The 14,795-nt window shown below is 39.7% G+C and overlaps 3 protein-coding genes across 6 annotated transcripts in view; 2 read left to right on the forward strand and 1 right to left on the reverse strand.

Annotated features, from left to right (window-relative positions):
- LOC133656011 (ATP-binding cassette sub-family F member 1-like) overlaps positions 1-382 on the forward strand; it is a 61,498-nt gene extending 61,116 nt beyond the window's left edge. Inside the window, exon 25 of the mRNA XM_062056743.1 lies at positions 1-382. Coding sequence (XP_061912727.1) covers positions 1-167 — 167 coding nt within the window. The 3' untranslated portion in view covers positions 168-382.
- On the reverse strand, positions 367-13,281 carry LOC133656015 (small ribosomal subunit protein mS40-like). 2 transcript variants are annotated; one of them, XM_062056752.1, is made up of 7 exons: positions 13,118-13,281; positions 9,304-9,475; positions 9,135-9,232; positions 8,374-8,442; positions 3,913-3,979; positions 3,780-3,839; positions 367-676 (listed from the first exon to the last, which is right to left on the reverse strand). In XM_062056752.1, the coding sequence occupies exons 1-7, from the start codon at positions 13,196-13,198 to the stop codon at positions 471-473; spliced, it is 753 nt and encodes a 250-aa protein (XP_061912736.1). In that variant the 5' UTR covers positions 13,199-13,281; the 3' UTR covers positions 367-470. The 2 variants fall into 2 exon arrangements, with proteins under 2 accessions (XP_061912736.1, XP_061912737.1); XM_062056753.1 differs by having other exon boundaries at positions 9,304-9,472; positions 13,118-13,256.
- Positions 13,145-14,795, forward strand: part of LOC133656013 (serine/threonine-protein phosphatase 1 regulatory subunit 10-like) — a 16,330-nt gene continuing 14,679 nt past the window's right edge. Inside the window, exons 1-2 of one of the 3 annotated variants that reach the window (XM_062056745.1) lie at positions 13,145-13,233; positions 14,005-14,181. The gene's annotated coding sequence lies outside the window, so the exon portion shown is untranslated. Of the gene's footprint in view, positions 13,234-13,695; positions 13,849-14,004; positions 14,182-14,795 lie in introns of those variants that run through there. The other 2 variants (XM_062056746.1, XM_062056744.1) reach the window with 2 other exon arrangements.

Below are 14,795 nucleotides of genomic sequence, written 5' to 3' on the forward strand. Positions count from 1 at the left end.
CTGTGATCATTGTTAGCCACGACGCCCGTCTCATCACTGAGACTCAGTGCACACTGTATGTGGTAGAAGACTACAGCATCAATAACATCGATGGAGACTTTGACGACTATAAGAAAGAAGTGTTGGACTCCCTGGGAGAGACCATGGTCAATAAAGTTAATCCGTGATGCCCCAGGGCAGTCGTGGGAGAAACATGCCACCCCCCCCCCCCTTATAAAAGCCCACATAACCCCTCTGGACTGCTCACCATGTCTCACCAACATTTTTTCTGGAGTGCTAACCCTGCCATATATTACTTAAATATAGTAGATAATTGCATTAAATCATGCCTTGTTGGTTCAGGTAAAAAAAAAACTACAAAATAAATCAGTTTTCCACCTTGTTTTATTTTGCAATCTTTATGTTCATGAAACACTATAATAGAACCAAATATGTTTAACTGTGCCAGTACTCATTTAATGTTGCAATGATCACATGCCTGGCTTTAGATAGTCCTTATAGAGCTTCCTCACTTTCGCCACTTCATTCTCGTCTGGAATTATTTTACCATACCATCTATACCAGTCTTCGCTGGATGTTAAACAAGGGGCAGGAGGTGTTACACCCACAGCATCATGGGAATTGGAGTAATCATCACCTGCATAGTCCACATGGGGAATCTGAAAGGGAAGGAAGCCTGAAATGACAGAAAACATTCCGCTGTCAAACGTGATAGGTGATAAACACTCCACTCTTTGTTCACTATTTAATCATTGGATTGGTCTTCAGGGCCCATAATGAAAATGTGACTATTTTTTGGCAAATTTTCTGTAAAGAACATGTTCAAGCCCACTGCACCCCCCCTACTCAATCCAGTTGAACTGAGTCTAAACATGAAAATTACTAATTGCGCATACAGCAGCATAGCAGACTTATTGCTATCGCTCCGCCACAATTACATTACACAGACTTTCAAAATCGCCACAAACAATCTACTGTAGGGCAGCACGGTGGAAGAGGGGTTAGTGCATCTGCCTCACAATACGAAGGTCCTGAGTAGTCCTGAGTTCAATCCCGGGCTCGGGATCTTTCTGTGCGGAGTTTGCATGTTCTCCCCGTGACTGCGTGGGTTCCCTCCGGGTACTCCTCCCACCTCCAAAGACATGTACCTGGGGATAAGTTGATTGGCAACACTAAATGGTCCCTAGTGTGTGAATGTTGTCTGTCTATCTGTGTTGGCCCTGCGATGAGGTGGCAACTTGTCCAGGGTGTACCCCGCCTACCGCCTGATGCAGCTGAGATAGGTTCCAGGGACCCCAAAAGGGACAAGTGGTAGAAAATGGATGGATGGATAATCTACTGTAAATTCCGGACTCAAAGCCACTACTTTATTGCCACACTTTGAACCCTGCGACTTATAAAACGGTGGAGCTAATTTATGGATTTATTTATTTTTGCTAGCAGCCATGTTTTCCATCCATCCATTTTCTACCACTTATCTCTTTTGAGGTTGTGTGAGATAGTGCTGGTGCCTATAACAGCTGCACTCAGGCGGAAGAGGCAGGGTACACCCTGGACAAGTAGCCATCTCACCACACCTAGTGTGTGTGAGTGACAATCATTGGTACTTTAACTTTCACACTAGGGCCAATTTAGTGTTGACAATCAACCTATCCCCAGGTGCATGTCTTTGGAAGCGGGAGGAAGCCCCGTAGTCATGGGGAGAACATGCAAACTCAACACAGAAAGACCCTGAGCCCAGGGCCTTTGTGACACACAGGCATTAACCACTGCACCCTCAGCCATGTTCGACAAATAGTTTTCAACAGACACTGAAAAGGTCTTATTGTATGTGCTATGGCACCATCTTTTGGACAAGTTTGCTAACTGCAGGTGCTGCGGTGTGACCAGCTACAATATTTTTTTCAGTTTTGGGGGAGTTCCGTCTACTTGTATGGATTCTACATTCATCACTCCAAGCAATGTTTGGAAGTTTTAAAATATAACTAAAGCTATTGTTTTCATGCATTATGTACATGCTATCGTAATGTAATCAAGCTATCGTCATTAGCATTAGTGAATATGCTAACACATTTGCAAGTGTCTGTGTTAGCATTATTAACTTAAAATGGCTTGCTATTTGCATTGTTCCAGTTTCGTAAATTAACTGAAACATCACCGTGGAGTTATTGAGTCTGTTTATCGGATTGGAGAGCTACTAGCTCTGTAGCTAGAGGGTCCATGACGATAACTTCTGTTTTGTTTGATTTTCCGTTTTACAGGGACTGTTAAGAAACAAGACATGTAAATAAATATTTACAAATTATTTCTGTGTCAAAGACTTATTTCACAACTTATATACAGTGGGGCAAAAAAGTATTTAGTCAGTCACCAATTGTGCAAGTTCTCCCACTTAAAAATATGGGAGGCCTGTAATTTTCATCATAGGTATACCTCAACTATTACAGATAAAATGAGGGAAAAAATCCAGAAAATCACTGTCTGATTTTTAAATAATGTATTTGCAAATTATGGTGTAAAATAGGTATTTGGTCAATAAAAGTTCATCTCAATACTTTGTTATATACCCTTTGTTGGCAATGGCCGAGGTCAAAGGTTTTCACACACTTTTGCTGGTATTTTGGCCCATTCCTCCATGCAAATCTCCTCTGGAACAGTGATGTTTTGGGGCTGTTGCTGGCCAACAGACTTTCAACTCCCTCCAAAGATTTTCTATGGGGTTGAGATCTGGAGACTGGTTAAGCCACTCCAGAATCTTGAAATGCTTATTATGAAGCCACTCCTTCGTTGCCCGTGCGGTGTGTTTGGGATCATTGTCACGATACATGGCCCCATTCATTCTTTTCTTTACACGGATCAGTCGTCATGGTCCCTTTGAAGAAAAACAGCCCCAAAACATGATGTTTCCACCCCCATGCGTCACAGTAGGTATGGTGTTCTTTGGATGCAACTCGGCATTCCTTCTCCTCCAAACACGACAAGTTGAGTTTTTACCAAAAAGTTCTATTTTGGTTTCATCTGCCCATATGACTCTCCCAATACTCTTCTGGATCATCCAAATGCTCTCTACCAAACTACAGACTGGCCTAGACATGTACTGTCTTAAGCAGGGGCACACATCTGGCACTTTAGTGTGTTACTGATGGTAGCCTGTGTTACTTTGGTCCCAGCTCTCTGCAGGTCATTCACTAGGTCCCCCGTCTGATTCTGGGATTTTTGCTCACCGTTCTTGTGATCATTTTGACCTCCCGGGGTGAGATTATGCGTGGAGCCCCAGATGGAAGGAGATTATCAGTGGTCTTGTATGTCTTCCATTTTCTAATAATTGCTCCCACAGTTGATTTCTTCACACCATGCTGCTTACCTATTGCAGATTCAGTTTTCCCAGCCTGGTGCAGGTATACAGTAGTGTTTCTAGTGTCCTTTGACAGCTATTTTGTCTTGGTCATAGTAGAGTTTGGAGTGTGACTGTTTGAAGTTGTGGATCTTCTGGATTTTTGTCCTCATTTTGTCTGTAATAGTTGAGGTATACCTATGATGAAAATTACAGGCCTCTCCCATTTTTTTTAGGTGGACGAACTTGCACAATTGGTGGCTGGCTAAATACTTTTTTGCCCCACTGTATCTGTGTTGCGGCTAATATACAGAAAAAAAAATGTCTTCGAAATTATAGTGGATGCAGCTGACAGACTGGTGCGCACTATAGTCCAGAACATGCGGTACATGTTTTTAGGGTAGAGCAGAATATAATCTACTGATACAGGAAATACATGACTTACCATGATCTTGTGCTATGTTGATTGTTGCATTCAGCTTCTTCTGCTGTTTCATACACACACCTGCGAAAAGCCATCGGAATATTATTCCAATAACGCGCCACATGCACGTCTGTGTGTCTTTTGACTAACTCACCAGTTTTAGTGGGATCATACAGCATTCCAGTGTAAGGGCTGATGAACTGCTGCAACAGTTTCACATTCTACAGGGAAAAGAGCAGTTTAGCCTCAACAAATAGGGTTGTCACGAAACCAGAATTTCTGTAGTCGATATGGATATTTCTGGATTTTAGTTCCTTATTTGATACAATAAGAAATAAAACTGAACCCATGTACTTAAAACAATTTTAAACTGTCAAGTTGTTTAAGGTCACTGTGCTTCAACAGTAGTAGCATCCACCAAGAGGTAACTATAAATGAAAAAAACAGCAGTCTCCAAGTCATCAAAAAACAATATTCCATCCAATGTTCCCTCTAATTTTTCATGTGTGTGAGCAAACGCAAAAACTCGCTGAGCATTCAGTGGAGCCCATGTGAGCAACATCAGACGTGCACACTGTGTCTACACCAGCAGCACACCTGTCCCAAACCTGACTAAATAACAAGTTCAATCTCCATCTATCCATCCATTTGCTACCGCTTGTCCCTTTCGGGGTCGCTGGAGCCTATCTCAGCTGCATTCGGGCAGAAGGCGGGGTACACCCTGGACAAGTCCCCATCTCATCGCAGGGCCAACACAGATAGACAGACAACATTCTCTTAGTATTATAATCAAATGACAGCAGTCATTTCCATTTCTAATATAAGTGTTTAGGCCCACTTACAATGACAATAACAAAAAATATTGTTTTTCATGAACTGTGTACTTGTATTGTTTGACTGGGTGGAGGTCCTGCTTTGGAAATAATTTGTACCCCTTTCAGACATTGCATTTAGTTCCCATTAAAACATTCACATGTTGCACAATGAGATGTAAGCAGGGGATCATGTGTACATTCCTGCAACTTCCTGTTTGTAAAAAATATATTTTTATTAGTATTTATTTAATATACTAACAGCATTTCATGATTAATATTTATAAATTAAGATTCCTAATAAATGACACTAGAATAAGCACACATTTGATTGGTAAATCATAGTGTAACGACCTGTAATGACACTATGTGTGGTGTTGGAGTAGTCCGACTTTTCGTGTGTCTGTAAACGCATCACTGGCTAAGTGCCATATGTGCATGTGTTGGCGCAAGTAAGAAAGAGCGAGCGGCTGCTGTTGATATAACAAAGTTGCTTTTGTTCTGGTTTGTACTGCAGAAAATGACCACTTTTGCTAGATATAATTTTTTTTAATTAATGTTTTGGTGATGTGTTTATGGCCGACAAAGAGTTTTGCTCAGTAAAGTGATCGATGGAATTAATGTCCACAAAGCGTCTCGACAGACGTTACAATATTTGAACAATTATGACGAAAACTGTTTTCTCTGTCGTGTCCGTGTGTTGAAAATTGTTATGCGCTTATTTTTTTATTTGATTTTGCGCGCAGCATAGATTTGCCGTGCGCAAAGGACGCTTGAGCAGTGCGCAATTACACAGGCACGCACCTTAGAGGGAACGTTGATTGCATCCATCCATTTTCTACCCCTTGTCCCTTTTAGGGTCACGGGGGGTGCTGGAGCCTATCTCAGCTGCATTCGGGCGGAAGGCGGGTTAACATTAAAAAAAGAACTGTGGCATGGTTCCTTTAGGTCAGGGGTCTCAAACTCAATTTACCTGGGTGCCACTGGATGCAGAAACTGGGTGAGGCTGGGCTGCAAGAAAAGATTTCTTTAAAAAAATCTAACATGCACTTTTTAATGAATTCACCTTCTTTGAATGGCTTTCCCGCCCTAGCAACCATCTCACTCACCATGTAGCTAGCTTTGACTGCAACATCGCTCCTTTCGCTTGCTTTCTTGACGAAATCTTGTTGTCTCAGTAGACTGGTTTTAAAATTTGCAACCCGGTTCACGCTCTCATCTCCCTGGTATTTTGCATACTCCTCAGCATGTCTAGTTGTATAATGATGTTTCAAATTGTATTGCTTGTGCACTGCAACTTTCTCTGTATCAACTACAGAAAAGAACTATAAGGATTATTCATAAAGTAGATTACTTAGGACACACTAACATATTTTTTATTAATTCCGGTTTATTGAAATTACAGGAGCTAGTAAAGTTACAGACATTATGTGTCATGTTTAAGGCTAAAAGTAAAACATTACCAGCAAATTTACAAAAAATGTTTGTCATCACTTCTGAGAATACAGAACATAGAAGAAAAGGTAATTTCCAACATCAGTATTCAAGGACAACTTTAAAACAAATGTGCATATCAGTGGTGGGGGTTAAACTATGGAATTCTCTTTACAATGAGATAGAAGATTGTAAAAATATATAAAGACAGAACAATAAAATTATATGGACAGCCATAAGTGTTTACATTTTGCTTTATATTTATTATTTTACTTATTTTTTGCCTGGTTTTGTATTTGTTTTGTATCATCCCTTGAGGTGTATATTACTTCTTTTGTTTTTTTTGTTCGGTTTGTACATCATGAAGTTTTGCACTCCTTGTGTTTTGTTTGTTTGTTTTCGTTATATTTGGATGTAATTGTTGGTTTATATGATACCATTAAGTAAGACTACGTATTATGTTGAAGGGGGCAGAAAAATATCAGATTTTTCTTCATCCTGCTCTTTCTCAGACATTGGTGTGTAAATGTATAATTGAATAATTGAGGTATAATTGTCTATCGATCAAAGATGCACATCAATGAAGGAGATAAATAAAAATGAAATGAAATAAGACACGCCGGGGTGCCCCTCGTGCTCAACAAAGAAATATTGCATCAAAAATCGTCTCTGTCTTGAGCCAACGGGAGGGGGAGGGGGGACGGAAAGGAGGGGGCGGGGCGGCTTGCCGTGGAGTTTACAGTTACGGTAGCACAATTAGCCCCGAACGGGCTAACATCACCACTAACGTGTTACACGTCTGATTCGCCCAGCGCTGGGGTCCAATGCACCACACTTTTGTATTGTCGCTCGCTCCTTCGGCAGAGTGCTTTGGAATATCTGATAGTATATATCTGTATCATGAATCAATTTAAGTGGACCCGACTTAAACAAGTTGAAAAACTTATTTGGGTGTTACCATTTAGTGGTCAATTGTACGGAATATGTACTTCATTGTGCAACCTACTACTACTAATAAAAGTCTCAATCAAAGCGCTCATCTTCCCCGCCCGGACTGTTTACAGCGGGGGCGGGAGCGAGCAGGCGGGCGAGCGAGGGAGGCAGGGACGGAGGGAAGAAGAGCGTGTGCGGGTGTCGTGGAAAAGCGGAAAAATGTTTCTCTGCTTGCATCACGCAAGTGACATCAATGCCTACTTGCCAACCTTGAGACCTCCGAATTCGGGAGATGGGGGGGAGGTTGAGGTGTGTTTTTGTAGCCCGGAAAAGTTAGGGCTGCAAAGGGTTCTGGGTATTTGTTCTGTTGTGTTTATGTTGTGTTTAGGTGCGGATGTTCTCCCGAAATGTGTTTGTCATTCTTGTTTGGTGTGGGTTCACAGTGTGGCGCATATTTATAACAGTGTTAAAAAATAAATAAAATATGACCACCCTCAGTATGACATGTGTGGCTGTTCCTCAAGTATGTCTTGCAATAACTTGCATGTGTTTGCAGAAGCCTCATACAACATGTGTCTGAGCAAGCATGCTGTTAGTATGGAGAAAAAGGTGACGCGGTGACGGTTTCTAGAGGATACTAAAGGCAGTGCCATCATGGCACGCCCTCGATATTGTCGAGAGCCTCATACCACACTGTGATTGGTAGACTCCATCAGCTCCGCACACAACGCTGTTGAGCGCCATTCATTCAAAACTCGCGGGCCGCACTAACATTAAACTGTCATATTAAGGCGGGGGCCGCACAATAACGTCTCGCGGGCCGCAATTGGCCCGCGGGTCGCATGTTTGAGACCCCTGCTTTAGGTGCATAAAACAATCTTAATATTATTTCAATATGGTGGTGGCCTGACAAAGTATAAGGCTAAAACATATCTAAAGACAAGTCCTTGAATGGGTTATTAGTACCGGTAACAACATTTCAGGTTTTTTCCCCTCTATGTTTTCATTTGTGCTTATTTTATTTCTACAATGTGCCAAACAAATGTCCATAAAAAAGAGCTATGTTCCACGAATGACCCACCAGCCACACTTTGAACACCACTGGCAAGGCAACACTTTGCCATCCCAATTGACAGGAGAGTGTCTCTCAGCTGTGTCTTCACTTTGGAAGTGATAAAGGTTGTGTTGCTTCGGGAGCTTTTGCACAGAAGTTGTATGCACTCTGTGGTTTCACTCGCGAGGTCAATACTTTGCCTTTTGTGCTTGCTTGTATTTGATTACTAAATAAATGCCTAAAAGAAAAAACTCTTGTCTTTCACTTCTTCCTCTCTTTTCACTTATAATGTGCACAGTGCATCGCTAATTACGTCTTTTATATTCAGGTGAGTACAGCGTAACTTGTGAAGTCTATTAAAATGAGCAAACAATGAACCCACCTGAGGATGAAGAATAACATTTGGATCCCGACATATTGGACAGGGGTTTCCACATATCTTGTCTCCTCTCTGAAAAAAAACAAACAAGTTTGACGAATTGCAGTATCTCACATTTCTTTTTCAATAAACACTCCTGAACAAAATCATGCATCGTTTTACAATTATTTGAATTTTGCACTGGTGGATTATACTCACACGGACTTCTCTAAAGTATTACTAATGTTCACTAATTTTAGTATTTTTGATACTTTAGATTTATTTCGCCCTAGTGTGTGAATGTGAGAGTGAATGTTGTCTATCTGTGTTGGCCCTGCGAAGAGGTGGCGACTTGTCTAGCCCGAGTGCAGCTGAGATAGCGTCCAGCCCCCCCGCGATCCTGAGAGGGACAAGCTGTAGAAAATGAATGGATGCATAGATATATAATAAAAAGGTTGAAAATATGAGTGGAGTAGATAGTTCATATCAGTGATTCTCAAACTGTTATAGGCGGGCCTCTATCTAGTGGTATGTCAAAGAATCCCCTGACTAAAATACAGTGTTTTATTGTTCTATATTCAAACACATTGTGTTACTGTTATGTGACTTGTTTTTAATTAATACTTAAGCCTATTATGCTACTATATTTTAATGTTGGTCATTATGGTGGTACTTGGAAAGCCATTTTTTTCCCTGAGGTGGTACTTGGTGAAAAAAGTTTGAGAACCATTGGTCTATATTAAATCTTTAGATCTTAGAAAAAAATATATAGAAACAATTGTTACTATGCAGGTCTTGCGAGTCTTTTGTGGTGGAATGCCTCCTTTGTGGTTCCTTTTGTAGCCAGCCCACACTGTCTTGGTCCCATATCTCTCAATGTATTCTGTCAATAGAGAATTGAGTCACAGATTTATAAATGCAAATTCTGCGCAAAAAGATTCAAATAAAACATACCTTCACTCTCCAGATAATCCCACGGTCTGTCTTTGTACCGAGAGGGCGCCTTAGCAGCATCCTCGGCCGGCTTAGCAGCATCCTCATCCTGGAGCGAAACTGCTTGGCAGAAAGCGTGGCTCGGGGGTGAAAATGGTCGAAGAGCTGCCGGACATGTTCTTAAAGATATCTTCTGGTTGAAGACAAAAAAACATACGATTCTCAACACTGTCCACATAAAGCATTATCTCATAAATACATAACACGGAGTGACCATTAAAACAAAATATAACATTTGTCTATTACAGTGATGCTCTTAACTGTGGTACGCAAAAGAATCACTTACCGGTAGTTAAATATTGTACGTGCAATAAAGTTTGTTTGATTCACAATTTCAGTAGATTGTTTTATTTTCCACAGTGTAACTGGTCAAACTGTGCGTAATGTTGCAGTGGCCAAAAATATTAAATGTACTCTGACGTGTTTTTTTAATGAATACTTAGACCTATTACGCTACTGCATTTTAATGTTGGTCGTTATGGTGGTACAACTTGCACTGAGCCTGGTCTATAAAATTTGCTACACTTCCCTTATACCGTAGTACATGTCAAGCTACTTCCATAACGTAAATGACCGCCATAACCACAACACCAGGGGGAGCTCCACAAACCACATTAAACCCAGATTCCGATCTAACAAATGTCTTAACTCATTCTCCTTCTATGCCACATCAATATGGAATGCACTCCCAACAGGTGTAAAAGAAAGTGCATCTCTACACTCCTTCAAAACCGCACTAAAAGAACACCTCCAGGCAACTACAACCCTAGACTAACACCCTCCCCCCACTACATCCACCTCCCCGGATTGTAATTAATCACATGTATATACTTGTTCTTATTCTTTCTGAGCTCACTATGTTCACTGCTCGCTGTACATATCCTAAGAAGTCAGACCTACACTGTTTCAATGTCCATTTCTCAGATGATATAATTGTTGATGACTGAAGTGCTGATATCAACCAAACCTAACCCCCCCGCCCCAACCCTCTCCACATCCCACCCCCCGGATTGTAAATAATGTAAACAATTCAATGTGTATACTCTGATGATTAACTTGTGTGATAATTGTATTATGCTGATAGTATATATCAGGGGTCACCAACGCGGTGCCCGCGGGCACCAGGTCGCCCGTAAGGACCAGATGAGTCGCCCGCGGGCCTGTTCTAAAAAATAAATAAAATAAAAAATATTTTAAAAAAACAAAACTATTTTTTATTTTTTTAAATTAAATCTACATAGAAAAAACACAAGATACACTTTCAATCAGTGCATCATCCCAAACAACCTCCCCCATGCACACTCATCCACACCCACTCACACAAAAGGGGTTATTTCTTTCTGCTACCAATATTCTGGTTCCCACAACATAGACAACACATCTGCAAGGGACACAGTCCCTGAAGCACACATGATTGTATAGGCTGCTGGTTCATTACTATTTTTTATGTAATTATTTTTATATTGTTTTACTTTCTTTTTTATCCAAGAAAATGTTTTTTATTTATATATCTTATTTTATTTTATTTTTTTAAAAAGGGCCTTATCTTCAACAGACCAGGTTGTCAATGAAATTAGATTTGTTTAAAGGGTTTTTTAAACCAGGCCCAGTCCAGATAATGTCCAAGTCGGACTCAGCAACACACACCTTCATTCATGTACACAGAAAAAAATTAGGGAACACAACAGATTGCATATAATTTATAAACAAAATTACATTTTCAAAATAAGCATTTATGTACAGTCCAGATTATGTCCAGGTCACTCAAATTAGGGAACACAACAACAGATATCATATAATCTATAAACATAATTATACTTTCAAAATAAGCCTTTGAGGACTTCTCATCTTTTTTTAAATGTTTTTTGGCATCATTATCGTTTTCAACCATGTAACTTTCTAAAGTTAGAAAATACTGAATAAATGTTTTAAAGAAAGTAATACTAAGTGAATATCTGTTTTTGGCCTTAAAAATAAACATTTTACCGAGTACTGTAATTAAATTGACTAAATCATGATTGTCAATGAACTCTCCTAAAATAACAGAAACCACATTAAGCTTCGTAAACAAACCAATCCTTAAACACATTTTTTCAACTTCCACCCAAAACAAAGACACAATATGACAATACCAAAACAAATGCAGGGTGGATTCAGGCTCCTGACAACAAAATCGGCAATCATCTGACTCTGTCATATTCCATAATTTTAACATTTTCCCTGTGGGTAAGAAGTTATAAATAATTTTAATTTAAAAATAACGATTTTGCACATCGATAGTGGTTTTATAGACTAGTTTGAATATGGCATCCCATGGCAACGGGCAGTCAAAAAAGTCCTCCCATTTTCCATTTGTGTTGTATGAGGCAGCCTTCAAATATTTCTTTATTAAATAAAAATTATATATTTTTCTATTTATTTTAGTTCCTTTTTGCCAACTAGAATTTCTTATTAGAGGTTTACAAACTAATAATTTAGTAGTTCCATAATTAATTATTTGTTTAATAACAACAGAGTTAAAGGTAAATTGAGCAAATTGGCTACTTCTGGCAATTGATTTAAGTGTGTATCTAACTGGTAGCCCTTCGCATTAATCAGTACCCAAGAAGTAGCCCTTGGTTTCAAAAAGGTTGGTGACCCCTGGTATACATGTATACCATGAATTGATTAACGTGGACACCGACTTAAACAATGTGTGCAATCTACTAATAAAAGTCTCAATCAATCAAACTTAGTGAAAAAAGTTTGAGAACTACTTGATTGATTGAAACTTTTATTAGTAGATTGCACAGTGAAGTACATATTCCGTACAATTGACCACTAAATGGCAACACCCGAATACGTTTTTCAACTTCTTTAAGTCTGGGTCCATGATTCATGATACAGATATATACTATTTTCATAATACAGTCATCACACAAGATAATCATCAGAGTATACATTTAATTATTTACAATCCGGGGTGTGGGATACGGAGGGGGGGGGGGGGCGTTTAGGTTTGGTTGGTATCAACACTTCAGTCATCAACAATTGCATCATCAGAGAAATGGACATTGGAACAGTGTCGTACTGACTTGGTAGGATATGTACAGCAAGTAGTGGACACACAGAGAGAGAGAGAGATCAGAAATTATAAGAAAAAGTGTCTACATTTGATTATTTACAATCCGAACAGGTATGATGAGGAAGGGGAAGGTGTTAGTTTAGGGTTGAAGTTGCCAGGAGGTGTTCTTTTAGTGCGGTTTTGAAGGAGGATAGAGATGCCCTTTCTTTTACACGTGTTGGGAGTGCATTCCATATTGATGTGGCATAGAAAGAGAATGAGTATTAGTTACTGTTTCTCAGTTACTGTTTATTATATGGATAAAACTAACCTTTGTGTGCCTTGTCAATTCGACTGAAGTTTCCGTATATATCTTCATAAATAAGTTTCGATTGGCAATATTTGTTTACTGTAGTAGCCTTGTATTTGCATACAAATGGACATGAAACTGAGAAAGTCTTCTACTACAACAAACTAGTCATAAAACTTAAAAAAAAAACATACAATATACACAAAGCCACAAAATAAATCATAAGATGTGGCTATGAATCGGACGCATTTAATGTTAATACTATGCTCGTTCACATTCAATACTATATTTATGTATAGGCTAACGGGTTAGCGTCTTTTAGCACATAACTATGTTGATCATTACATGTAGAACATTCACCGTCAAGAACTCGGCTAATATGGTGATACGTGGATATGTAATGGGTGCAGTAAATACAGTACCTGGTATAGTCGCAGTGGATATAAAATGGAAGGAGAAATGCGGCACACTGTCCTCAAAACGCTTTGAACGGAGGCAGACATTTTTTCCTGCGGTGGTTTGGGGTGAAAGGTTAAAGGTAAGTGACGTCACTTTAAAACCCCTAACCGTAATTGTTTTATTGAGTGTAGAACTCCCCAGTTAGGTTGTTTTATTTTCATTTTGAAAGTGATTAAATATTTTGTGTACAAAAACCCACGTTAACGACTTGAGTTCATCGACCGTACATGCGTATATGTTTTGTACTATTTTTTGTGCTGTTTTGTACTTATTTTGATTATTGTTTCTTGTCTATTTGTAAATGTTGAAATTTATAAATAAAAGTTAAAAAAAAAAAAAAAAAGTATATGCGTATAGTGTAATTTAGCCAGTCGCCATTTTGGACAAATGTTTGCATCGCATTATGTATGAAGTACATGTCGATTACATCACATATGTTGTAATAGTGTGTTCGTTGGTCCAGGCTGTAACAGAACATGTGACTAGTGAATCTTAATTTGACGGGAATCCGACGCAATTGTCGAAAAACTGTGCGATTCGCCATTATGTCTTTTGGACAACGGCACGAGGTCTGTTATCCGCCATTTTGCGCAAGCGTCACGAAGGCCAAACACGCTGCGGTGACGCCAAACGCGTCACTTGGTATAAAAGCAAAGTCCCTCCCCTTCTGCTTCACTCCTGGATTTAGTCAAAGGTAAGTGAAGACGTCAAAACATTCGAGCATTTTTTTTTTTTTATGGCTATTGAGGGCGAAATCTCCCCAGCCTTTTCACACAAATCAACACATGGAGTTGATTACACGGAGTGCCACGTTCCAACTAAGATGTCTTTTTGTTGTGTATTTTTCCAGGTTTAAACTCGCTTTCCCGAAGACTCGAGGCGTCGAGGATTTCGACCCAGCTACTCAGTTGATATTTTTTCTTCAAGTAATGGACATCTGCTTACCATTTTTGCCTCCAGATTGTTCTTGAGGGAAAGGCTAGCCTTTTAGCTACCACAGCCACACCTAGTAGAAATTTTGAAGCAGGTATTAAAACCATCAAAGTTGACGATATATGTGTTAATGTGTGCCCGAAAAGCACGCTATGATGTTCCTTGGACGTTGAGGACATGTATTTACAATATTCTTGTATTTTTTGGAGGGAAATAGTGAAAATGCAACATTAATCCTCGGAGGTAGCTGGCTAGCAGCCTAGCCTTTGTTTAGCATGAGCTCACACAGGAACGTGGACGGCGACATAAGTCTCCGTTTCTTCGTGTGTGAGACTGGATAGCCTGGAAAGTAATTGTTAAATTATGAGAGATATAAGCAATCTGTTCATAAAGATTGCCTTATTGATAAGGTTTATTAATTCACGAAGTCGGGCGGTTTGGCTATCAGGGCTTTGTCGGGGCTGCTCCATGGAACTGATACCCACCGCAATCTACACATAAAGATTGCATTAGAGCGAAGATTGACGGACATTTGAGTTGACTACTGGTAGATCATGGTCTCCCTGAAAGCCCTGCGCAATCTGTGGATAAAGATTGCTGGATGACGCAATTCACAGTTGACAAAATGGTGGACTGTAGGTTTGTGTGTCGCCTCTAGGGGCTCCCCCCTCGATGTTACACTGGGAGTTTTCTTACAATAGAAACGAA

This window comes from Entelurus aequoreus, linkage group LG08 (genome assembly GCF_033978785.1).
Source record: "Entelurus aequoreus isolate RoL-2023_Sb linkage group LG08, RoL_Eaeq_v1.1, whole genome shotgun sequence".
Taxonomy (NCBI): domain Eukaryota; kingdom Metazoa; phylum Chordata; class Actinopteri; order Syngnathiformes; family Syngnathidae; genus Entelurus; species Entelurus aequoreus.